This window comes from Bos taurus, chromosome 15 (assembly GCF_002263795.3).
Source record: "Bos taurus isolate L1 Dominette 01449 registration number 42190680 breed Hereford chromosome 15, ARS-UCD2.0, whole genome shotgun sequence".
NCBI classification, from domain to species: domain Eukaryota; kingdom Metazoa; phylum Chordata; class Mammalia; order Artiodactyla; family Bovidae; genus Bos; species Bos taurus.
In genome coordinates this window covers 27,995,310-28,022,545 of record NC_037342.1, presented here as the reverse complement: position 1 = coordinate 28,022,545, position 27,236 = coordinate 27,995,310, and the positions used below count along the sequence as shown (strand labels likewise).

The 27,236-nt window shown below is 44.4% G+C and overlaps 1 protein-coding gene across 4 annotated transcripts in view; it reads right to left on the bottom strand.

Moving 5' to 3' along the window:
- The window catches only part of CEP164 (centrosomal protein 164), a 72,165-nt gene extending 52,111 nt beyond the window's left edge, over positions 1 to 20,054 (bottom strand). For 3 of the 4 annotated variants that reach the window (XM_010812402.3, XM_024975763.2, XM_024975764.2), the window contains exons 1-3: positions 19,930 to 20,054; positions 11,335 to 11,437; positions 7,496 to 7,607 (exon numbers count right to left, since the gene is read on the bottom strand). In XM_010812402.3, coding sequence (XP_010810704.2) covers positions 7,496 to 7,607; positions 11,335 to 11,416 — 194 coding nt within the window. In that variant the 5' untranslated portion in view covers positions 11,417 to 11,437; positions 19,930 to 20,054. Of the gene's footprint in view, positions 1 to 7,495; positions 7,608 to 11,334; positions 11,438 to 16,008; positions 16,077 to 19,929 lie in introns of all 4 variants that reach the window. The other variant, XM_015474629.3, reaches the window with a different exon arrangement.
- Between the last annotated feature and the right edge of the window lie 7,182 nt (positions 20,055 to 27,236).

The window sequence follows — 27,236 nt, the reverse complement described above, 5'->3', positions numbered from 1 at the left end:
AATGCCAGGTCCAGGAAATTAATGTAAAAATTTAGTCCTAAAGCACTAAAGAATCCTTGGCAGAAACTCCTATAAGGCTACTCAACAACCCAGGAATGAGACACTCACAGAAAATAAACTTCTGCAGAAAGTGAATTCACAAAATGCACAATAAATAATTACACACCATGTGAGGAAACACTTCACCTTGAGGGAGAATCAGTAACACAATGAAAAGAAGGACTGGGAGTAGACAACAAAAAGAAGACTGAAAAACAACAATATTTAAAATTACTGGAGGGAGAAAAGGAAGAGAATCCATAATGAAAGAACAGAACTCTCTAAAAATAAATAAATAAACCTACACATATCGTAAAGAACGTAAGAGGACTTCCCTGGTGGTCCAGTGGTTAAGACTCCACACTCCTAATGCCGGGGGCCCGGGCTCAATCCCTGGCCAGGGAACTAAGATCCCACACGCCCCAACTAAACTCATACACCACAACTAGAGAAGCGGACATGCCACAGCAAAGACCCACTGCAGCCAAAATGAAAAATAAAATTAAAAAAAAAAGAAAAGAAAATAAGAGAACTTGTAGGAATTCGTAGTCATTAAATTCAAAACAAACAAACAAAAAATAACACGTTGATTAAGCAGCAGATTTGCTATAGAAGAAACAAATAGTGAATTGGGAAATATATATGCTAAAAAAAAATATAAAGTCATTTTTAAAATATGAAACAGAAGTTAAGAGACATAGTGGATAAAAATAACTAGGTCTAATATATTTATAGTAAGAGTTCTAGAAAAGAAAGTGATAATGGTTGAGAAGTTTTCAAAATTAAAGAGAGACATGAGTCCTCAGAGCAAGAAAGCATTCCAATTCCTGTACACAGTAAATAAAAGTGAATCCACACCTAGATATACTGTAGTGAAATTACAGGACACCAAAGATTAAAAACAAAATAATGAAAACAACCAGAGGGGGGAAAAATTGATTACCTACAGAGGAACAACTAATAAAGCCAAAAAACATGTCTTATTAGCAAACCCAGCAGACAGAAGATAATGGTACACAACATACAATATTGTCAAAGGGCTGTTTGACAGATCTGCATGCAACTAAACCATTATTCAGGAGTGAGACCAGGAAATTCCCTTGTGGTCCAGTGGGTGGAACTCGGCACTTTCACAGTCAGGGCCCTGGATCAACCCCTGGGTGGGGAACAGCGAGACCAGACAACAATTACTCAGGACACGGGAAGATCAACACATTTAGCATGCTTGATAAAAAGGACATTTAAGAAAAAAACAGACTCACAGACAGGAAACAAGCTTATGGTTACCAAAGGGGATGGGGAAGAACAAATTAGTTTGGTATTAACAGATACAACAAGGTCCTACTGTTTAGCTCAAGGAACTGTATTCAATATTCTGTAGTAAACCATAATGGAAAAGGACATAAAAAAATATTTCTTATATATATAAATACACACACACACATATACATATATACATAACTGAATCATTTTGCTGTATACCAGAAATTAACACAAAAATGTAAATCACTATACTTCATTCTAAAAAACGAGAGACCACATTCTTATCAAGCACACATAAAACATTTAGGTAAGCAGGATCAATTACTGAACCAGAAAAGAATTCTGTAACAGCATGTAACAGAGAATAGATATAATGAACAAATAAAATTGGAAATCAATAATTCAAAAAATACCCATCTCCATCTCATCTCCTTCAAGCTATTATTTTGGAGAAAAGATACTTAACAAAATTTTAATAAATGAAATCCAATAATATGTAACCATTATCAAGCAGTTTACCCCAAGAAAGTAAGGTCAGTTTAACAACTGAAAGTCAATCAATATAATTGACCGTATTAACAGACCAATATAGAAAAATCATGATTCTTCTGTATATGCAGATGCATATATAGATGCAGAAAAAAACATTTGACAAAATTCAATATCCATTTTGGATTTAAACTCTCAACAAGCTAGGAATGCAAGGGAACTTCTTATCCTGACACAGGACATTTAGAAAACCCTACAGTTAACACTGGCTAACATCACACTCAGTGGTGAAAGACTTATGGGAAATTCTTCCCCTTAAGATCAGAAATAAGCCTAAAATGTTCATCGTCACCATTTCTATTCAACTGTATTAAAGGTTCCAGGCAGTGTAATAAGGCAAGAAATAGAAATATAAGATATCCAGGTTAGAAAAGAAGATGAAAAAACATCTTCCCAGAAGACATACTATCTATGTAGAAAATTCTATAGAATCTACAAAAAAAGCTACTAGAACTAACATAAGTTTAGCAAGGTTGCAGGCTAGAAGATCAGTATACAAAAATCAATTCTATTTTATACGAATGCAACCAACACTTGGAAATTGACATTTTAAAAGATAACATTTATAAACATAATGGAAAAGAATATTAAAAAGAATGGATGTATATTTATAACTGAATCACTTTGCTGTACAGAATTAATACATCATAAATCAACTATACTTCGATAACAAAAATAAATACAAGATACCATTTACAGAAGCATCAAAAAAGGAGATAAATCTGACAAAATATGGGCAAGATGTATAAACTAGAAACTAGAAAAGATTTCTTAGCAATATTAAAGAAAGCCTAAATAAATGGAAACAGACTGTGTTCATGGGTTGGAAAACTCAATATTGTTTAAGATGTCAGTCCTCTCAAACTGATTTATAGACTCAGTGCAATTTCAGTCAAAACCCTAAACAGGATTTTTTATAGAAATTGACAAGCTGATTCTAAAATTCATACAGAAATGCAAGGGACCTAGAATACAACTTTGAAAATGGAGAACAAAGTTGCAGAATTTACTCTAAATGACATTGCTGCTGCTGCTGCTAAGTCGCTTCAGTCGTATCCGACTCTGTGCGACCCCATAGACGGCAGCCCACCAGGCTCCCCCGTCCCTGGGATTCTCCAGGCAAGAACACTGGAGCGGGTTGCCATTTCCTTCTCCAATGCATGAAAGTGAAAAGTGAAAGTGAAGTCATTCAGTCGTGTCCGACTCCTAGCGACCCCATGGACTGCAGCCTACCAGGCTCCTCTGTCCATGGGATTCTCCAGGCAAGAGTACTGGAGTGGGGTGCCATTGCCTTCTCTGCTAAATGACATTAAGATGTATAATAAAGCTACAGTAACCCAGACAGCATGGTATCTGTGTAAAGGTAGACAAACAGACCAATGGAAAACAACAGAGAATCCAGACCCGGAAGGAACTCCCCAAGTGACAGCAATTACTCACGGGATTGGGGAGTGTAAGGGTGAAAGCGGACACATATACATAAGTTTCTTTTTTTTTTTTTAAGTAGGAAGTAGAAATAAGTTTATAGAAATGAGATAATTTTTTCAGTATACAGCATGATGATTTGATAAACTTCTTTACTATGAAATGACCACCACAGCAGGGTTAGTTAACACCTCTACTACCTCCATAGTCACCATTTTTCTTTTGTGGTGAGAATATTTCAGATCTGGGACTTCCCTGGTGGTCCACTGGCTAAGACTCCATGCTCCCAGTGCAGGGGGCCTGGGTTCAATTCCTGGTCAGGGAACTAGACCCCACATGCCACAGCTAAGAGTTCGCATGTAGCAATAAAGATCCCACGTGCCCCAACGAAGACTAAAGATTCTATGTGCCACAACTAAGACCCAGCACAGCCAAATAAATACATTTAAAAAAAAAAAGAAAGAAAAAGAATAAAGAGATTAATGATGAGGCAAATGTGGCTAACACGATGGATACTGGAGACCAACAGAAACCACTACCCTACAAACACAACCATGAAGCCCCAGCACCTGGAATACCATGCACAGCGCTGACGGCTTTCCTACAAGAAAGATGTCATGAACTGGAGAAGGTCCAAGGAAAAGCAGCTAAAAAGGTCCAGAGAACAGGGAACCTGCCACGCAAGAAGAAGCTGGAAGGATTAGGCCTCTGAGGCGGCGATGAGTGAGGCTACAATTGCAGTCGTTTTGAAGCATAGCCAATGCATTCAGTGGTTCAGGAAAGAAGAGAATCATCACACCCTGTACACAAGACTGCACAATCCCAGCAGAAGACACGACCCCTCCGGGACATCTGAAGGCTAGTGTGGGACAAAGGAAATCCTACTCTTTGGTACAAAACTCAGGTCACTTACTGTAGGGAGGCAGCGTGGAGAGAGCTCTGTGTACACGAGGAAGACAGAGCTGGGTCTCCAAGAGTGAAAATCCTGGTTTGTGGGGAGGCGGGGGGGAGACAGAGGTGGATGGCAGCGGCTGCGCCACCTCAGCCAGTCTGATCCTCACCGTCAACCTCTGTTCACCCGAGATGACCTAAGTGAATGCCTGTTCCTCACAATTCAGAGCTCAAACTGAAACTGCAAACATGGACCCGCTCATGAACAGGTCACACAAGTTCAGGGCTGGGCAGTCCAGGGAGACAGAAACCGCTGCCAGTCTGTGTCGCCGCACGCAAACCTCTCCAACGCCAGCATCCACTCTGGACACGCTGACGAGGTCCCAGTATTGTCACTCTCCATCTCAGTCAGCAAAGAATAACAGTGACACCTCCTCCGTGTGCTGAAACAGATGATGGCGCTCGAAAGCTTGATGCAGGGCAGCAGCTGAGATCCTGGGACCCTGGAAGTCTGTGCTGAGACCCTCCGGGACCAGAAAGGTAACCTGGCTGCTGTTGTTCAGTCGCTCGGTCGTGTCCAACTCTGCAACTCCATGGACTGCAGCACACCAGGCTTCCCTGTCCACCATCTCTCGGAGTTTGCTGAAACTCATGTCCATTGAGTCGGTGATGCCATCCAGCCATCCAGCCATATTGCCCCTTCTCCTCCTGCCTTCAATCTTTCCCAGCATCAGGGTCTTTTCTAATGAGTCAGTTCCTCACATCAGGTGGCCAGAGTACAGGAGCTTCAGCATCAGTCCTTCCAGTGAATATTCAGGGTTGATTTCCTTTAGGATTGACTGGTTGGATCTCCTTGCAGTCCACAGGACTCTCCAACATCACAGTTCTTCTCCAATGTCACAGTTCGAAAGCATCAATTCTTCAGTGCTCAGCCTTCTTTATGGTCCAACTCTCACATCTGTACATGACTACTGGAAAAACCATAGCTTTGACTATACAGACCTTTGTCAGCAAAGTAATGTCTCTTCTTTTTAACACACTGTTGAGATTTGGCATAGCTTTTCTTCCAAGGAGCAAGCATCTTTTAATTTCATGGCTGCAGTCACCATCTGCAGTGATTTTGGAACCCAAGAAAATAAAGTCTCTCACTGTTCCCATTGTTTCCTCATCTATTTACCATGAAATGATGGGACCGACATCTGCTGGATCATTGAAAAAATGAGTGAGTTCCAAAAAAAATCTACTTTTGCTTTATTGACCATGCCAAAGCCTTTGACTGTGTGGATCACAATAAACTGTGGAAAATTCTTAGAGAGATGGGAATGCCAGACCACCTGACCTGCCTCTTGAGAAATCTGTATGCAGGTCAAAAAGCAACAGTTAGAATTGTACATGGAACAACAGACTGGTTCCAAATTGGGAAAGGAGTACGTCAAGGCTGTATATTGTCACCCTGCTTATTTAACTTGTATGCAGAGTACATCATTTGAAATGCCAAGCTGGATGAAGCACAAGCTGGAATCAAGATTGCCGGGAGAAATATCAATAACCTCAGATATGCAGATGACATCACACTTATGGCAGAAAGCGAAGAACTAAAGAGCCTCTTGATGAGAGAGAAAGAGGAGAGTGAAAAAGTTGGCTTAAAACTCAACATTCAAAAAAATAAGATCATGGCATCTGGTCCCATCACTTCATGGCAAACAGATAGGGAAACAATGGAAACTGTGAGAGACTGTTTTCTGGGGCTCCAAAATCACTGCAGATGGTGATTGCAGCCATGAAATTAAAAGACGCTTGCTCCTTGGAAGAAAAGCTATGACCAACCTACACAGCATATTAAAAAGCAGAGACATTACATTGCCAACAGAAGTCCATCTAGTCAAAGCTATGGTTTTTCCAGTGGTCATGTATGGATGTGAGAGTTGGACTATAAAGAAAGCTGAGTGTCGAAGAATTGATGCTCCTGAACTGTGGTGTTGAGAGTCCCTTGGACTGGAAGGAGATCAAACCAGTCAATTCTAAAGGAAATCAGTCCTGAATATTCACTGGAAGGACTGACGCTGAAGCTCCAATACTTTGGTCAGCTGATGCGAAGAAGTGACTCATTGGAAAAGACCCTGATGCTGGGAAAGATTGAAGGCGGGAGGAGAAGGGGTCGACAGGATGAGATGGTTGGATGGCATTACCAACGTGATGGACATGAATTTGAGTAAGCGCTGGGAGTTGGTGATGCGCAGGGAGGACTGGCGTGCTGCAGTCCATGGGGTCGCAAAGAGTCGGACACGACTGAGCGACTGGACTGAACTGATGGGACTGGATGCCATGATCTTCTTTTTTTGAATGCTGAATTTCAAACCAGGTTTTTCACTCTCCTCTTTCACTTTCATCAAGAGGCTCTTTAGTTCCTCTTTGCTTTCTGCCATAAGAGTGGTGTCATCTGCATATCTGAGGTTATTGATATTTCTCCCAGCAACCTTGATTACAGCTTGTGCTTCATCCAGCCCGGCGTTTCGCATGATGTACTCTGCAGGGAAGTTGAACAAGCAGGGTGACAATATACAGCCTTGACGCACTCCTTTTCCAATTTGGGACCAGTCCATAGTCCCATGTCCAGTTCTAATTGTTGCTTCTTGAACTGCACACAGGTTTCTCAGGAGGCAGGTGAGGCGGTCTGGTATTCCCATCTCTAAGAATTTTCCACAGTTTTTTGTGATCCACACAGTCAAAGATTTTAGTGTAGTCAAGGAAGCAGTTTTTTTTTTTCTGAATTCCCTTACCTTTTCTATGATCCAACAGATGTTGGCAATTTGATCTCTGGTTCCTCTGCCTTTTCTAAATCCAGTTTGAACATGTGGAAGTTCTTGGTTCATGTACTGTTGAAGCCTAGCTTGGAGAATTTTGAGCATTACTTTGCTAGCGTATGAAATGAGTGTAATTATGCAGTAGTTTGAACATTCTTTGGGAAAAAAAAGAAAGGTGATCTGGGCTCCAGCCCAAAGCATCAGGCAGCCCAGCAGAGGGATGGCCCACTGCTGTTTCCAATTCTATGCAGGACAGGCTTCAAAAGGTGGCCAAAGGATTTCCCTGGTAGTCCAGTGGCTAAGACTCCATGCTCCCAATGCGAGGAGCCCAGGTTCAATCCCTGGTCAAGGAACCAGATCCCACATGCCACAACTAAGATTAAAGACTCACAACTGAGACCTGATACAGCCAAATAAATGAATAAAAATGAACATTAAAAAAAAAAAAAGGTAGCCAGTTAAAGCTGATCTCCTCCCTCTGCCACACAGGTCAAGCCAGAGGGCCACACCCACGCTGAACTCACCATGGTTTCCACTCCACAGGCAGTGGGGCCACAATGCCCTCCCGCGCCAGCCACATCAGCTGTGGTTCCTTTATCGGATCAATGCCAATCTCTCTGGCAAATTCAAGAATTTCTGCAAGGAAGGGCAGGGAGGTGTCAAGGTAAGAGAGGTGGGAGTGGGAGGGCGTGGGTACAAAGAAGGAAAAATCACAGTCAGTCTTGGGAGATAATGAGAGAGATATATTGGTCTCTGCCCCTGTTCCAGCTAATATTTGGTCTCTGGCCCCAGTTCCTGACTCTGAGCTCCTACATCTTGTGCAATTTCCTGAGTGATGGGAGGGTCTTCCGTCCCAATGAGGCAACTCTGGGTGGGCTCCTGGGTGCAACCTGGTCACCAGGAAGACCAGTCATGATTAGAAGCTTGGAACTTTCAGTCTCATTGCCTCCATTCTCTAGGGAGGGGCTATAAAATGAGTTAGTAGGCGATCATACCTACATGATGAAGCCGCCATAAAAATCCCTAAACTTGGGTTCAGAGAGCTCCCAACACTTCCACGTGCCAGTAGAGTGTCACATCCCAGCTCCACCAGGACAGGAGCTCCAGTAATTGGAACCCTCTCAGGTCTTGCCCTATGTACCTCTTCATCTGGCTGCTCACCTCTACCCTTTATCCTGTCCTTTTTGGGCTTCCCTGGTAGCTCAGCTGGTAAAGAATCTGCCTGCAATGCAGGAGACCCGTTTGATTCCTGGGTCAGGAAGATCCACTGGAGAAGGGATAGGCTACCCACTCCAGTATTCCTGGGCTTCCCTTGTGGCTCAAATGGTAAAGAATCCGCCTGCAATGCAGGAGACCTGGGTTCAATCCCTGGTTTGGGAAGATTCCCCGGAGAAGGGAAAAGCTATCCACTCCAGTATTCTGGCTTGGAGAATTCCATGGACTCGGTAGTCCATGGGGCTGCAAAAAGTCAGACACAGCTGAGTGACTTTCACTTTGTGGGTCATTTCAGTGGAGAATTTTGGACGCTGACATACCCAGGGACTAGGAAAGGCAAAAAGGACCAGCTGAAATGTAGCTAGCCAAGGACTGTGTGTTCTTTAATTTCACAAATATCTTCTGAGTGCCTTCTATGTGCCAGTCACCATGTGCCAAGACTACAAGAGAAATGGAGCTGACATGCTGGTAGAAGAAACAGCCAGTAATGACATAAACAGAAAAATAGACAAGGAATTAAAGCTTCTGATAAACATAATGAAGGCAGTGAGTGAGGTATGAGACAGAGTGTCGAGGTAGAGGGGCACTCCTTTAGAATGAGTGGTCCAAAAATCTCTCAGAATGGTGACGCTTAACCAATTCTGTGGGAAACAAAGAAGCCAGGTGTGCAAAACACCGAGAAAAGAGCTCTTGGGCAGAAGAGCAGATGCAAAGGGCCTGCAACACGTAGCAGCCTGACTTGTCTGGGGATGGTCAGAAAGGCCATGTGACCAGTAAATGGAGGGAAAGGCAGGCACTGAGTCAGCCTGGCCAGGAGGCAGGGCCGGGTCATACAGAGTCCTGCACATCCCACTAAGGGCACTGAGTACAATGCAAGATTACATGGAAGATTATGAAAAGCAGAGCCCTGATAGGATCCGCTTCACACTACGAGTTCACTCTGGCGCTAAGTGGAGCACAGACTGGAGGTGGAGGAGGAGAAGCAGGGAGGCAGACTAGGAAGCGGCTGCAAGCCCAAGAACAGAAAACGGGGGCTCCAACTCAGGATGTCTGCACGTGACTGAGCAGAAGAGAGGTTTTTTAATAAAAATCCTGAAAAAAAGTTAGACCCCTTTCACAATAGCAAACCAAAAAGAATAAAATATTTAAGAAATGAACTGAGGGGACTTCCTTGATGATCAGTGGTTAAGACTCCATACTTTCAAAGCAGGAGATGTGGGTTCAATCCCTGGTTGAGGAACTAAGATCCCACATGCCACATAGCACAGCCAAAAAACAAACAAACAAACAAACTGAGCAAGAAGTGTGCAAAATCAAAATGAAGAAAACTTCCAGTTACCCATGAAGAAAACAAAAAAAGATGCAAACGGAAAGGAATAGATGTTCTTTGATAGGAACCGCCAGGTTGACCTGGATGCATAACTTAACTGCACAGAGATGGCAATCCTCTGCAGTCTCATTAATAAATTTAACACAATTTTCTCTAATTTTTTTCTACTAACAGTTCCCCAATACACAGCCCTCCCCAGAAAGACAGGGTGATTATAAAGTCCATGGGGAGATAAAGCAGACAAGATAACCAAAAAAACTTTAAAAAAAAAGAAGAAGGGCACTTCGGCCTTACTAGACACTGGAAGGCTTATAACCGAGCCTCAGTAATTCAGAGCACAGCTCTGTAAGAACAGACAGCCTCAAAGAACAGGAGAGAAAGTAGACCCTCATACACACACGCGGCACTCAACCAGCGGGCAAAGGATGAGCTCTTCAGTGAACAGTGTGAACGAACCCGAGGAAAACCTGAGAGCAGGGGAGCTTTTCTAACTATGATCAAAATTCAGGGGCCATATGAGAACTGACTTATAAATGTAACACAAAGATTAAAAATCTCTACATGGCGGGACTCCCCTGGTGATCCTGCGGTTAAGACCTCATGCTTCCATTGCAGGGGGTGCAGGTTCAGTCCTTGGTTGGGAACTAAGATGCCATGTGCCACACAGAGTGGCCAAAAAAAAAATATTTTTTTAATTGAAATTTCTACATGGCAAGCAAACAATAATCCTATGCTATAACAAATCCTATCCTATCCTAATGTGGGATCCACAGATCCAACAGTTCTTCCCCCAAACTGGCTCACAAACCATCTGCACTATAAGCAAAATCTGTGTGTCCAGGTCTGCAACTCAGGAGAAATGCAAAGAAATCTTCACCCATCAAAATAGTCTAGTGTTTCACAGTGAGGGCCCTGGAACTAGAAGACCTGGTTATGGAACCTCACTGCCCTATAGTACTGTGTGACTACTGGGAAGTAACTTAACCTTTTGGTGCCTTGGTTTCCTCATCTGTAAAATGGGATAATAATAGTGCCTCAATCATGGAGTTGCTATGAGGGTTGAAAAGGAAATAACACGTAAAGTTCTTTTGCAGAGAGACTGGCACATGGTAGCACTCAATAAATTTTGTTGTTATTGTTACTAATAATGCTATTGTTGTTTTAAAAAACACAACCACTTCCTGATGGCTCAGACTGTAAAGAGTCCGCCTGCAGTGCAGGAGATCCGGGTTCAATCCCTGGGTTGGGAAGATCCCCTGGAGGAGGGCATGGCAACCCACTCCAATATTCTTGCCTGGAAAATTTCAGGACAGAGGAGCCCCGAGGGCTACAGTCCATGGGTTGCAAAGAGTTAGACAGACTGAGCAACTAACACACTTTAAGAAACTGAGTTTCCCCTAGCCTCAGGACATACTGTATTATATGGTATCTTCTTAACCATATTTTCATTTAAAATTAATCACTGATCTGACCCGAGGTCACCAAATTTTTTCCACAAAAGACCAAACAGTAAATATTTTAGGCTCTGTGGGCTGTACAGTCTCTTGTCACAACAACTCAATACTGCCCCTACAGTGTGAAAGCAGCCATATACAACACATAAACAAGTAAGTGTGGCCGTTTTCTAATAAAACGTTATTTACAAAAGCAAGCTACAGGCCAGGTGAGGCCCATGGGCTATAGTTTGCCAACCCCGGATCTAACTCAAATATACTGAGCAGCCCTGTGCACATTCCCTCCTCTGCACTAGAAGGACGAAAATTAAATCAGAAGCAACTGCCCTCACAGAACTATCACAACACCTCCGGGGCCTCTTACCATGCTCACTGGGGATGTAGTTCTCATCATAGTCTTCCTCCAGAACCAGCTGGTCTCCTATGCGGATGGGTCGGCCGGCCATGATCAGTCTGGGCTCCAACGCCTAGATTCCCCAACCCAAAGAGAAAAATCAGTGTCCCAGCTTAGACGGGGAGAAGTTGAAGCTGGTCTTGGGGCACCTGGGCAGCCCAGCCCCTGCAGGCAGCTGGGCCAGATAGGAGGTTTTTCCAGAGACTGGGGAGAGTGGAGCGGGGAACCAACAGCTCAGAACTTACAAGCCTTATAGGCTCTGTACCCGGGAAAGTTCCTGGAGACACACCTCCCCAAAAGCCTTGCTGAAGACTCCATGGACCACAAAAGTTCTGGAAACCCAACTCTCTCAAGGGTTTGACTTCATACATTTGCCCACAAAGACGAGTAACAACTAACAGTCTACGACCCCTGCTAGAAAACCCTAAACACCAAAATAGCTAGCAGCACACACACCCCCATACACCAGTGTCCCCCAGTGCGCTCAGGCTGTCTCAACACGTGGCCCTGTTTGCACATTCCTACTGACACTCAGCGAAGCCCTCAGGGGGCTTACAGTGTAGTGGAGGCAGGCACACAGTTTCACCAGAAGTAGCAGGCAGAAGAGAAAAAAAAAATCCTGCTCTGGGGAGTATTAAGAAAGAAGTCACACACTCCCAGTGCAGGGATGAAGGAAGACTTTGTTAAGGAACTGGGTACAGAAGGCTGACAAGAGTTCTGAGGGCAGAGAGAAGAACCCAGGCAGAGGAAACAGCCTTTGAGGCAAGGCATTATGCAGTGCCAATGCCAGCGTGCATGGCAGGGACGGAGGGGAAGCCAGGCCTGGTCATGGTCGTGGAGAGCTTGGTGGATGATGCTGAAGGGCCTCGACTCTGCCCTGTAGCACAGGGGAGTCACTGAGGGCTCTGGTGGGAGAAAGTGACACAGAGTGGTTTTTTTTTTCCAAGATGAGAACTTTGGCAGGAGTGCCCTGGCCAGATTGGAGAGATGAGAGACTGCTGCTGCTGCTGCTAAATTGCTCAGTCATGTCCGACTCTGTGCGACCCCATAGATGGCAGCCCACCAGGCTCCCCCGTCCCTGGAATTCTCCAGGCAAGAACACTGGAGTGGGTTGCCATTTCCTTCTCCAATGCATGAAAGTGAAAAGTGAAAGTGAAGTTGCTCAGCCGTGTCCGACTCTTCACGACCCCATGGACTGCAGCCTACCAGGCTCCTCGGTCCATGGGATTCTCCAGGCAAGAGTACTGGAGTGGGGTGCCATTGCCTTCTCCGGATGAGAGACTAGTGTCAGGAAAATCACTAAAGAGGCTACAGTCCCTGGGAAAGATGATGAGGCCTTAACTGGGGCAGAAGCAGTGGGAGTGGAGAAAAAGGGACAGACACAAGGGACGATGTGATGTTAGGTTTAACGTAAGAGAGTCAACTCCTAGGCAGGTTGATAGGAAGCCCGGGGTTCCTGAGGAGGAGAGGGGGGTCTGGGGCTCTAGAAGAGGAGATAGGGGTCTGGAATTCTCAAGGAGGAAGAAAGGACAAACACCTTTTTTTCTCTACATTCCTTAGTCTTAGGCACCTGAAACACTTTTTTTTCTTTAAGCCTGGAACTGATGATTACACAACAAACAACTCAGTTTAAACTCTGTAACTAAGAATTATATATCCATGTATCCTGCTTGAGGACAGTTTCTCCTTCCTGAAAACCTTCTGGCTCATCCTGTTATTTTAAAATGTAAATTATGGGAGTGAGTCTAGTAAGATCTTTACAACCTTGAGACATTCTTTTGATTTATTGCAGTTAACTAATTTAAAAAACTATATAACCCCCTTGCATAGACTAGCAAGGTGGGGGCATTCTCCATCCCCCTTCTGATGTCTATGTCAGAAGCTTTCGAAGTCCCTTTTCACTTCAGTAAAACTCTGCTACACAAAAGTTCCTGGTCCCCGGTCCCCAGGTTAAATCTTCTTCGGAGATCATGAATCCAACACCTAAGCTGTCAACAGGACCAGGATGGGGGCGGGGCGGGGGCAGAAGAGTGGAAAGGAACCCAACCTGAATGCAAGGTTTCTAGCTCAGGGACGGTGATCACATTCTTCAACTGACAGGCTGGTGCGGTTCCACACCTGTTCCTCCCTTCGAATCCCAGCTCCTTCATCCACCTCAGGACCCCAGGTCACAGCATCAGTCCCCTGTGGGAGCTCACACACTGAAGCCTGACGACGCGTGGACAAGTCAGCCTGTAGGCGCGTGCAGACAGCCCTTCAGAGGGCCTCCCCCACTGAGGCAGCATCAGCTGCTCCGCTGTGACCAAAGGGAGGAGCCTGAAGGAACTTTCTGACGTCTCCTGCAGCCACCTCTTCAGAAACGGGCACTGTTCACCTGGGGCAGAGCATGACACGGCCCTCACAGCAGGGGAGTGAGCAGAAAGACCTGGTCAACAGAAAGGAGGCTGGGATACAGCTCGTAAAGAATGCTCAGGAAACAGCCAGGTCGGTGACTCTGAATCTGCTCCAAGATCCCTGGAGGGGGGGCCCTGATAAACGCAAAGGATCTCTGAAGGACCATTCCATGGCCCTCGCTGCACCCTGGCAGGTGAGAGATGGACAAGGAAGGTGTCTTGCCTTAGGACTCACAAAAGATGGTTCCCAGACTTCCCTGGTGGTACAGTGGAGAAGAATCCACCTCCCAATGCCGGGGACACAGGTTCGACCCCCTGGTCTGGCAAGATCCCACATGCCGCGGGGCAGCTAAGCCCAAGTGCCACAACCACTGAAGACCACGTGCCCTAGAGCCCATGCCTCACAACAGAAGCCACCGCAAAGAGAAGCCCCATGCACTGTAACTGCAGAGTAGCCCCTGTTCATCACAACTAGAGAAAGCCCAGGTGCAGCAACGAAGACTCAGCACAGCCAAAAATAAATTAAAATGCCTTTTAAAAAAGATATTTCCCTTTGTCCATCACTGGACCCAACGGAGCCAGCCTTCTGCCACCCCTCATTCCCACCACGACACCTCTAAGCAGTAACTTAGTGCCTCAGGAAGAAAGGCTAAAGAAAGCAGCATTCTTCCCCGCAGTACTTAAGCCCAAGTGAGACGCTCTCTCTCTCCCCTAAGAACACGTAACACCTGTGGATGTAATGCTTGTAATGCCCCCGCGTGCACAGTCTGCCATAAGTAGGGCCCCGACGTGGAAAAAGCAAAGCAGGAAAGTACCAAGAACCAGGGCAGTAGAACGTGGTCCACAGGCTGGGGGCTTAAAGAGATCTCAGAATCTTTAATCCTCTGAGTCAGGGAGGAGAAGGAAAGAAAAGGGGAAAGGATCTCTGGGGGTGGAGGATCACAGTGGCCTGAACGTCAGGCCGTGCCTTATTCAATTCAACAGGCAGTGATCTATACAAGGCGCTGCAGCAACTAACTCAGGGAATCTGAGAAGTTCTGCCTTTAACAGACTTCCCTATCCCTAGACACGTGCCATCTCCAGAAAGAGGGGGCAGGTAAAATCTCTTGTCTTCCTGGCAAAATGCCTCATTAGCTACTTACAAAACTGTCTGTGTTTAACTATTTATAAAGTTCGGGAAGAATGTGGAAAATCTACATTCCTGAATCACTCAAATGTCAAACAAATCTTCTGCCGGAAAAAAAAAATTAAAATGTGGGTGTTCTATTTCCTGGCTTCAGGAAAGAGGTAGGCAAGGACAGGGCAAAAAGAACAGGAATTGCGGGATTGAGGAAGGTAGTGGAAGAGAAACCATATTCATTCAACAGCAGCTGGAGATCATTTATTCATTCAAGAAATACTGGGTTGGCCCAAAATGTGTGTTTGGATTTTCCCTTAATATCCTACAGAAAAACCCAAATGAACTTTTTGGCCAATCCAATATTTACTTATTGCTGGGCACTGGAGAGGCAATTAAAAACAGATTCAGCTGCTACTCCCCTGGAACTGGTCTAGTGAGACAAGGAGACAAACCAGTCATAGGAAAGTGTGTAATTTTAACTGGGGAAGAGCTCTGAAGGAAATGTGCCTGATTTAGATGAAGCCCCTGCTGAGAAGTGAAGAATGAATAGGTAGTCACCCGACAGAGAGAGGAGGAAAAGGTGTTCTAACAAAAGCAGCAGCAGGTGCAAAGGCCCTCCCACAGGAAAGAACACTAAGCGAGGAGAAGGGTGGTCGGAGACGATGCTGGGCAGGTGGGTGGCAGCCAGACCACCCCAGGAACTTGGCCTGGAAGGTCCAGAGAGCTGGAAGTGAGGAAAGGTTTTTCCAGATACACATTTTGAAAGAGGTTACTCCAGGAGCCAATGGAAACAGACAGGAACGGAGGCCAGGTTGGAAAGAAGAAAATCAGAGTAGCTGTAGAGAGATTAGGGAGGAAACCATGAGCCAATCTAGATGAGAGCTGATCGTAACCTGGGCGAGAGGGGGTAAGATGAGAGGTCTAAGAAAGCAGCCCTGAGGTCAGCTTCGGCAAACACACGACACGTGTCCTAACATTTCCCACCAGGCCCGAGACCCTGAGGGACAGTGCTGTCAACCTTGGCGCCCTCGACGAGGCTTCAGGACCATCAACACCGCGCTCCATGCAGCACTTAACAACAGAGCAGATGAAACCTGATGACAAGGGCGTGCCACCAAGCCTGGCACTCACCGTGAGCCACAGAGCTTTGGGGGAGGCTCACCCAACTGTCCTCATCCATCTCCTGCCAATCCCAGAATCTAGCAAAAAAAAAAAAAAAAAAGGAATGGCTCATATACCTCCTCCAGGAAGCCCTCCCTGACTAACCTCAGCCTCTCCCATCAACTTACAACCACTTCAGCACAGAGCACACAGGTTTTCTTGTGTTCACAGGCATATTATTTTCCACATGACCTTTTTCATGGGAATGAGTTCTACCTCTCCTGTTAAACCAAAGACTTCTGAGGCCATGCCTCTGCCTCCTTCTGCATTTTGCAACCAAGCCTAAAATAAGCTATGTAAAGGTAGAAGCCCGATCACTGCTCTAAACCACTGACAGACAATGGAGGAAGCTCAAAAGCCAGAAGAAAACCACACAAGCTTTGGTCCAACTGCCCTTCCCATGCCAAATTTTTCCTCTGTGCTTTGCGTCAGCCAGCATTAATGGTCGAAGCACCAGTTTGGGGGCCAGAAATAGGCAAATTAAATCCCATCTCCCTTGCTTACCAGCTGTTTGACCTTAGGCCAGGTACTTCCCCTTCTCTAAGCCTCAACAACCTCATGTGTGTAACTCAAACAGCCATGATAATCTACTTCAAAAGGCTGAAGGTGAAACAATACTTGTACCAAACACAGTCCCTGATACACAAAATATGTTAAATAAATTTAGCAGTATTACTGATATTACTGACAATTCCACAGTTGGATCATTCTTAACTAGTAAACGGTCTTTCTCACGTTAAGCCAAAATCTGTTTCTAAGAAACTTCCTCCGATTTGTCCTGTTCCACCCTCTGGACCCACAGAGAGAACCCAAGGCGTCTCTACTCCAAGTCAAGTTTTCCCAGCTCCCTTCCCTTCAGCACATGCCATCGGTTCCCAGTCTCCCCACATCATGGTTACCTTCCCATGCATGTGGTCTAATTTAACAGGCAAAGCCAAAAAGTTCTGCATACCTGCATACTCACCAAGCATACAAACACATATGCATACTTCGGGTTCCCTGAGTATCATTTCTTCCACTCTGCTTGAACAATTATAAGGAAAGTTCACTATCAGAAAAGAGAAGAGTTATTGGAGAAGGCATTGGGGAGAACGCTGAAGCCATTAGAGTTGATTAGGCAGTGGTATGAGCACAGGCTTGGGAATATTCTTGGCTTTGAATCCCAGCTCTATCACTTACCACCTGGGCAAGTTGCCTCCGTTTCCTCACCTGTAAAACGGGGATAATAATAATGCCTATCCAGAAGGGTTATGAGGATTAATGTAAAATACTCAAAACATAGTAAAATCTCAATAAACGTTAGTTATTATTGTTGTTCAGTAAGTCGTGTCCAACTCTTTGCAACCCTATGAACTGCAGCACGCCAGGCTGCCCTGTCCTTCCCCACCTCCTGGAGTTTCCTCAAACTTACGTCCATTGAGTCGGTGATGCCATCCAACCATCTCACCATTCACTTATTTAAAGGGCATAGTCTACATTGCTCCAGAGGATAGATCTAGCACTGGGGAATATAAATTAAGGCCATTCAGACATCCAATAACCACTTATCGATTGATTGGTCAGGCACTGTGCTGTCAGGGCTACAAAGCTGGTAACACTTCAGCTCAAGCTAGCTGCGAAGCCAAATATGTAAACACACGATTATGCAGTGTGTTAAGTGCATTAAGGGAAGTGACAGAAAAGGCAACAGGACACAAAGGCAAGGGCAACCTATCCTACTTTGGGAGACCAGGAAAAACACTGCAGAGGACCATCGAGACGGCTTTTGAAAGTTAAGCAGGAGCTCATCAGGATGAGGGAGTAAGGTTATCTGGAGACAAAAGACACAGCTTGTACAAAGGCAAAGAGGCAGGAGAGAGTATATGGCAGGTGCAGAGAATTAATGAAGACAACAAAAGCTTATATTCACTGAATACTTTCTATGTTCCAAGAACTGTACTAGTGCTGTATATACATCATCTCACCACATCCTCTCTGCTAAATAGAGATTTTTATAATCTTTTATTTTACAAAAAAGTAATCTGAGGATAAGCAAATTTAAAAAAACTCTAACCTGCTCAAGGTTTCACACCTAGTAAGTGGCACAGCAGAACATGCATGCATCCATGTCTATCTGACTCCAAAGCCTTGAGCTCTTAAAAAACACCCTTTTAGACCTAGTTATTACCCCCATTTTACAGATGAAGGAACTGAGGCAACTTGCCCAGTTGGTAAGTGGCAGGGCTGGGATTCAAAGCCAAAGATGTTCCCCAATCTGTGCTCATTTGTTGTTTTTGTTTAGTCACTAAGTCGTGTCGGACTGTTTTGTGACCGCATAGACTGTAGCCCGTCAGGTTCCCCTCTCCATGGTGTTTCCCAGGCAAGAAAACTGGAGTGGGTTGCCATTTCCTTGTCCGGGGAATCTTCCGGACCCAGGGATCAAACCCACGTCTCCTACATCAGCAGACAGATTCTTTACCACTGAGGCACTAGGGAAGCCTCTGTGCTTATCATCACTGCATAATCAACTCTACTGTCTTCCAGGCTTTCCTCAGGGCCTTCTCCAGGAAATGTTTTCTTTTCGGTGGTGAACTTTCTTTATAATAGTTCAAGCAGGGTGACCAGAGCACAAGGGACAATGGCAGGAGAAAGACGTACAATGGAAGGCAAGGGACACAAGATAAATGGCTTGGGAGGATTGTGGCTGCATCTTGACATAACAAGGAGCCATCACAGGATTTCACAAAGGAAACAGGCCTGATCAGATCTGTAGTTTAGAGATGATTCTGACAGCTGTGTAAAACTAACTGGAGAAGGGCAAGAACAGAAGCAGAGAGAGCACTTAGAAAGTTATCCTGAAAACACAGGCAAGAAATGATAAACGAAGTCAGTAGCTGTGAGAATGAAAAGGGCCAGATTCTAGGTGTTGTAGGAGGCAGAATAATAGTATCTGATGTCTGCAGTAAGTGAGGGAGAAACAAGAGGACAATCAGCACTTAGGCCAGTACATTGTGATCATCTGTTCACTGCTATGCCTTGCCCAATAGCCCCACCTAGCATACTGCCTAGATATAGGAAATGTCCAACAAATGTCTGCAGCATATTCTAGATGAATGAATTACAAGTGCAGATGTGGCTGAGTGAGTGAAGGGGTGAAGTCCTTCACTGTGACAGGAGCTACAAAGGAGGAACAGATCTGAGGGACCAGGAAGGCTGGGTCAGCATTCAGCTAGGGATGATCAGTAAGCAAGTGGACCTCAAGAAAAGAGGTCTGATGGGAGCCAATTGGGGAGTAACCGTTAAATAGACGGTAACTGAAACTCTGGGTGAAATAGCCCTAAGACGGAGTGTAGTGGGTAGAAAGGAGGGGCTCGCGAAAGCTGATGGGGGCGGGGGAGGGCTGGGGCTTGGAAACCAGAGAGAAAGGAGTCGTAGAAGGCAAGTGAGGAGGGCAGTTCCAGAGTGAGAAGGTGGATTTTTAAATTAATGCAAGGAAAGAAAAAAGCAAAAAACTTACTATCTTCCCCAGCTGACCAAAAGACTGCAGAAGTTTGGGCCTGCCCGGATTCGGACATGGGGGAAGCTTCCCCAAGAGAGAAGTATTCAAGCAGGGTTTAGAAGGCCGGCCTTACACACTTAACTGTGACCAGGACAAACAAGCTAGAGCCCCCGCCAGCTGACACTCGTGGCCCAGGGCCCGCTTTCACTGCCCCGCCAGGACTCCAGCCCAGGCCCTTCCGCCACTCAGATTTTGGATACAGCCGCACTGATCAGGCCCGCTCCATCCTCACTTTTCCTTCAGTTCCCGCCCACACTCGTGCACATCCCGCTGGGTGGCACATGAATGTGCCTCGATTCTCCCGCTTCCCTCCGTTCCCCGCCACCCAACCTGTCCCTCGAGGGCATCCTCACCTGTCCCCCACCCCGGGAGGCCCAGGGCGCTAGCTCCCGGCTCTACGCGGCTTCCCCAGCACCACCCCGGCTCCCGCTTCCAGGGACGCCGGGGTGTTGCCCTGCAGCGGCCAACAACCACTTCCGGAAAGGGTACCAGCCTAGCAACTGAGGGTACCGCCTCTACCTGGAGTCAATAGGTCGCTGAATGAGAGCCTGGCATCAGATTGGTTAAAGGTCCCGTCGAATCACGGCGGCGTTCTGAACGTTTCCCGTTGTACGATGGGAGATGTAGTCCAATATACTAGACGGGGTTCCGCGTGAGTTTAAAAGAGGATTCTGAGTTTAGACATGAGGGGAATTTCTTCCTGAGCAGGAAAGGATCATTCACAGTATCGACAGTAACATGTATTAACTAAGGTAATTTTTTGTCATAATTTTTAGTAGTATAATTAACATCAGGTGAATAATACTCTGATCCTCAATAATCAACCTACAGGCTTTAATAAACAAAAGACTCTCTCGTGCTACTTATGAATTAAGAGACCACTACCAATCGTTTTACTGGAGCTCAGGGCTCAGTTTGCATGTCTGCAAGAAGAGGATAATAATATGTCTTAACTATTTAAAATAGCCTGTTTAAGAAGAAGTAACAATGTGTAGCCCCTCCACACATGCTGCCTAGCAGAAGGGTTACCACTAATATAATTTCAAAGGCTTTAGTTTTGTTTTCACAAGGGCAAATCTTCCTTTCTCTTACATGTCCTTAACCTCCTGAGGAAGTTTAAGACAATCCCAGCTCTGGCCACTACATCAGTGGTGTAGGGAAAGAACAATTGGCCGGGTAGCGGTGGTCAGCTTCTCTCATCCTACTCCACTCATGTCCTACAGCTGAAGTCATGTGTGGCAATGTGAGCGCCCACCAAGCACATTGTGGTGTGCTTGCTTGGCTGTCCTATATAAGCACCACCTGAAAAGCTCTTGCGGGTGAGTTGAGTTCTTGCTGCTGAATCAGCCATTAGAGAGCAAAGCATGTCTGCCTTGCCACTGTGAATAAAGAATGTCTGCGGTTCCTATGGCTCCTTATATCTTCTTTCAGCTTTGCCTTGGCTACCCTGGGTTCAATGATCTGCAAGACAAATGCGAAAACCAGGGAGCGAAAAAAGTGAAGTTACTTGTTTGGTGAGAAAGATGGATCACCTGGAGCAAATCCTCACAGCCTTCCTAGGGGAGATGCATCTGGCTCCTGTTAAGCCCAGAATCTAGTCCCAGCACCACTCAGGGCCTGATCCCAGAAGGAGGAACTCAGACCAGTGTTCCTGTGGATACCAAAGCAGATATCCAGAATGTATTCCTCATGTTTAACTTCAAGTCTTTCCTGTGGCAGTGCTGCCTATGCTCCTTATTTTTCTGACTGTAGATGACAGATCATGACTCCCTCTTCTTTTCCACACTCCTTAAAAGTCTCACAACCACTGAAGCCCACTCTAGAGCCCAGCGCTCTGCAACAAGAGAAGTTGCCACAATGAGAAGCCCCTATACACAACTAGAGAATAGCCTCTGCTCACTGAAATTAGAGAAGGCCTGAGCACTGCAGTGAAGACCCAGCACAGTCCAAAAAATAAGTCTCATAGAGAGGCCAAGGGACGGACTGGGAAGAGACTCTGAGAACTCACCAGTTCATCCACCACGGTCCTTGCACAAAACTGGGGTTCAATAAATCATTCATAGATTTGGTCCCTCCATCCAAGAACTCACAATTAATCTAGCTGATATTAATTGCCATCAAAATTCTTAACTTTTATTCCTTAGCTTGTGTCACTTGCTCTCTCATGGGGAAGGCTAATAAAATAAGGGTTACTATAGAATTAATGAGGTTACCCCACACAGATAAGCAATTTGCATTCTATCAGGTTTCCCTGTAGATTTGTACTCAGAAATGCAAACTAATTTCTAAATGCCCTTAGGCAAACACAATTAACAAAACAAGTCTTTGGGGGAAAATAACAAAAATGACACATCAATTGCTATGCCAGTACAGTAAGTCCCCTACATATGAATGAGTTCTGAGAGCCCATTAGTAAGTCCAATTTGTTCTGAAGTCCAACAAAATTAGCCTAGGTACCTAACTAACACAATCAGCTATATAGTACTGTAATACAGTATTGTAATGGGTTCATAATACTTTTCACACAAATAATATGCACATAAAAAGACAAACAAAAAATAAAACATTTTTAGTGTCATAGCACCTTGAAAAAGTACAGTAGTAAAACACAACAGCTGGCATAGAGGAGCTGGCATTGAGTGAACTAGCAAGAAGAGTTACTGACTGGAGGAGAGAGAAGAGGTGGGAGATGGTAGAGCTAAAGGATCGTCAGCAGTAGGAGACAGAGGGCAAGCTGCAATTTGATTCACACCTGACATTGATGGCACCAGTTCTGGTTCTTTGTTGAATTCAATTCTATCTACTCTCTTGAAAAAACAATCCAGTAATGTCTAGGTAGTGGTTTTTCAGTCATTCAGTCGTGTCCCACTTTTTGTGACCCCACGGACTGCAGCACACCAGGCTTCCCTGTCCTTCACCATCTCCCACTGTTCACTCAAACTCATGTCCATTGAGTTGGTGATGCCATCCAACCATCTCATCCTCTGTCGTCCCCCTCTCCTCCCGCCTTCAATCTTTCCCAGCATCAGGGCCTTTTCTAATGAGTTGGCTCTTCACATCAGGTGGCCAGAGTACTGGAGCTTCAGCTTCAGCATCAGTCCTTCCAGTGAATATTCAGGGTTGATTTCCTTTAGGATTGACTGGTTTGATCTCCCTGCTGTCCAAGGGACTCTTGAGAGTCTTTTCCAACACCACAGTTCGAAAGCATCAGTTCTTTGGTGCTCAGCCTTCTTTATGGTCCAACTCTCACATCTGTACATGACTACTGGAAAAACCATAGCTGTGACCATACAGTCCTTTGTCGGCAAAGTAATGTCTCTGCTTTTTAATACACTGTCTAGGTTTGTTGTAGCTTTTCTTCTGAGCAGCAAGCATCTGGGTAGTAGCTCTTTTTTTTCTCGTCACAGATAACATGGTGGCACCAGATTGCATTCTGAATGACTGCAATAAACTCTGTGTACCATTCTACGTTTAGATCTGATGCCTCAAAAAACAAGTGCCTCCTCAAATAAACAAAATTCTCTTACCATTCCCTGTGTCATGAATCTCTTTGGTTCTTCTTCTTCCTCTTGTCTCTCCTCCTGTCCTTTCTCCTGGCCTCCAATTCCATCAGGTCTTCACATTCTCATCTTTGTAAGTTCACAACTTGGAGGTTCACATGTAGGGGACTTACTATAATATATCCAATGAGTGAGGAAGCGAAACAGAATTTCACACATTGTAAATTATCCTTTGCAGTCAGGAATAAACATTTAGGAGTGATTTTTTTAAATAGATGGGGGAGGAAAAAAAAAATTATTCTCAAGTGTTATGCCACACTCCCAAGTCAGAAACTCCACTGTTAGAACTTTTTCTTTTCTTTTCATCCTGTTTACTGTAATATACAGAAAACCATCTTTATAATAAGAAAAACATTCAATCCTACCTTTCTCTTTTCAAAAAGTATGTAGAGATGTGAAAAGTTTCCTCTACACTTGATCCACCTTATTGGGGGGGACTTTCCTGGTGGCCTAGTGGCTAAGATTCCATCCTCCCAGTGCAGGGGGCTTGGGTTCAATCCCTGGTCAGGGAACTAGATCCCATATACCCCTACCAAAGATCCTTCCTGCTGCAACTAAGATGGTGCCACCAAATAAATAAATATTTTTTAAAGAAATAAATAACATGACAAACTGGAGACTTCCCTGGTGATCCAGTAGTTAAGACTCCATGCTTCCACTGTGGGGGGTGTGAGTTCAATCCCTGCTCAAGGAAGTAAGATCCTGCATGCTGTGGGGCCAATAAATAAAGTAATAACCTTAAAAAAAATAAAATTTCAAACTGTCTTTCCATCTTCCTTCTCTGCTTTATCTTCAAAGCACATATCACCATCTGAAATGCTATAATTTTTATTTCTTATCTGTCTTCCTACCTTAGAATCCATAAGCTACATGAGGAGAGGGATTCCGTCCATTTTATTTATTGTGTCCACAGCGCCAAAACAGTGCTTAGCATGTAGTAGGCATTAAACAGATTTGCTGAATGAATGAATGAGCAAAAGAAGGAAGGAAAGAATCCCACACTTCAGACAGAGGAAACCACTGTTGACATTTCAGTCCCCACCTTTGCTGAAGACATTTTAATGTCTGTGCAGATGTAAATTTATGTGCAAACATGTATATGCACATGTGCAAACATTCTAATTTTTACAGAAATGAGATCAAAGATACATATTATTTTACAATGTCAAACAACTGAACATGTCATAAACATATTCCAGAGTGAACTCATAGAAGTTACTCCACTCCTCATAATGGTTATATAAGATTCCATTGACTGTCTCGTGTCCCTATTGATAATCATTTTTTTGCTTCCAAAGTTTTGATGTTGTACATAATGCTGAAATACTGTTGGATTTTTGTTGGATAGGATCCTAGAAGTGACACTGCTCAGAGTTCACACTTTTTATGTTTTTACGAACATTGCTAAATTTCTCTCTAAAAATGGAATAATTTACAGTTCAACCAATACCTTCACCAACATCAAATATTACCAATGTGAGAGGCAAAAAAAAATTAATGATGGTGGTATCTAAATATTATTTTGTGTGCTTTTACTGTTAATGAAGTTGAAGTTTTTTTCATATGTTTAGTGGCCATCTGAATTTCTTCTATCAAATATCTATTCCCATTCTTTTTTCATTTTTCCCAGGTTGTTGGGGGTTTTATAGACTTGCAGAAGCTCTTTGTATATTATAGACATTTACCCTTTGTCTCTTTATTGTGTGACAAATACACTGTGTGACCAGGGATCAAACCCATGCTCCTGTGATTGCTTACCAGGGTGATTTTCCTGGTGGCTCAGTCAGTAAAGAGTCTTCCTGCAACACGAGAGACCTGGGTTCGATCCCTGGGTCAGGGAAGATCCCCTGAAGGAAATAGCAACCCACTCCAGTATTCTTGCCTGGAGAATTCCATGGACAGAGGAGCCTGGGGGGCTACAGTCCATGGGGTCACAAAGAGACGGACACGACTGAATGACTTTCGCTTTCACCCTTTGTCTCTTTATTGCGTGACAAATACACTGCGTGACCAGGGATCAGACTCATTGCCCCTGTAGTGGAAATGCAGAGTCTTAACCACCGGATTACCAGGGAAGTCCCTGTAATTATATTTTTTTAATGTTTAGCTCTTTGATCTGCAGTTTATTTTTAGATGAGATAGGACTTAGTTTTCTTTCCTCCCAAAAGGCAGCCAATTGTCCCAACAACAGTTATTAGTAAATGCATCCATTTCCCCTTAATATGAGTGTCATCTTTATTATATACAAGGATCCCCAAATATATATTTTTATATTGATTTTTAATTGTTTAACCTGTGTCTAATCACCTTTCTCTATCCATATTATGTGATTTGTAAATAATTATCCTTTGCTTTCTAACATTTGTTCCATTTTTTAATCTTACCAAATTAGCTAGACTGATCTAATCTGACTTAAGAGTAGTGATAATAATCTCTTTCCTAAAGTGAAGTCTCTCAGTTCAGTTCAGTCATTCAGTCATGTCCGACTCTTTGAGACCCCATGAATCGCAGCACACCAGGCCTCCTTGTCCATCACCAACTTCCGGAGTTCACCCAAACTCATGTGCATTGACTCGGTGATGCCATCCAGCCATCTCATCCTCTGTCGTCCACTTTTCCTCCTGCCCCCAATCCCTTCCAGCATCAGAGTCTTTTCCAATGAGTCAACTCTTTGCATGAGGTGGCCAAAATACTGGAGTTTCAGCTTTAGCATCATTCCTTCCAAAGAAATCCTAGGGCTGATCTCCTTCAGAATGGACTGGTTGGATCTCCTTGCAGTCTAAGGGACTCTCAAGAGTCTTCTCCAACACCACAGTTCAAAAGCATCAATTCTTCAGCGCTCAGCCTTCTTCACAGTCCAACTCTCACATCCATACATGACCACAGGAAAAACCATAGCCTTGACTAGATGGACCTTTGTTGGCAAAGTGATGTCTCTGCTTTTGAATATGCTATCTAGGTTGGTCATAACTTTCCTGCCAAGGAGTAAGCGTCTTTTAATTTCATGGCTGCAGTCACCATCTGCAGTGATTTTGGAGCCCCAAAAAATAAAGTCGGATGCTGTTTCTACTGTTTCCCCATCTATTTCCCATGAAGTGATGGGACCAGATGCCATGATCTTCGTTTTCTGAATGTTGAGCTTTAAGCCAAATTTTTCACTCTTCTCTTTCACCCTCATCAAAGAGGCTCTTTAATTCCTCTTCACTTTCTGCCATAAGGGTGGTGTCATCTGCATATCTGAGGTTATTGATATTTCTCCTGGCAAGCTTGATTCCAGCTTGTGCTTCTTCCAGCCCAGCGTTTCTCATGATGTACTCTGCATAGAAGTTAAATAAGCAGGGTGACAATATACAGCCTTGATGTACTCCTTTTCCTATTTGGAATCAGTCTGTTGTTCCATGTCCAGTTCTAACTCTTGCTTCCTGACCTGCATATAGGTTTCTCAAGAGGCAGGTCAGGTGGTCTGCTACTGCCATCTCTTTCAGAATTTTCCACAGTTTGTTGTGATCCACACAGTCAAAGGCTTTGGCATAGTCAATAAAGCAGAAATAGATGTTTTTCTGGAACTCTCTTTCTTTTTCGATGATCCAGCGGATGTTGGCAATTTGATCTCTGGTTCCTCTGCCTTTTCTAAAACCAGCTTGAGCATCTGAAAGTTCACAGTTCATGTACTGCTGAAGCCTGGCTTGGAGAATTTTGAGCATTACTTTACTAGCATGTGAGATGAGTGCAATTGTGCGGTAGTTTGAGCATTCTTTGGCATTGCCTTTCTTTAAGATTGGAATGAAAACTGACCTTTTCCAGTCCTGTGGCCACTGCTGAGTTTTCCAAATTTGCTGGCATATTGAGTGCAGCACTTTCACAGCATCATCTTTTAGGATTTGGAATAGCTCAACTGGAATTCCATCACCTCCACTAGCTTTGTTTGTAGTGATGCTTTCTAAGGCCCACTTGACTTCACATTCCAGGATGTCTGGCTCTAGGTGAGTGATCACACCATCGTGATTATCTGGGTCATGAAGATCGTTTTTGTATAGTTCTTCTGTGTATTCTTGCCACCTCTTCTTAATATCTTCTGCTTCTGTTAGGTCCATACCATT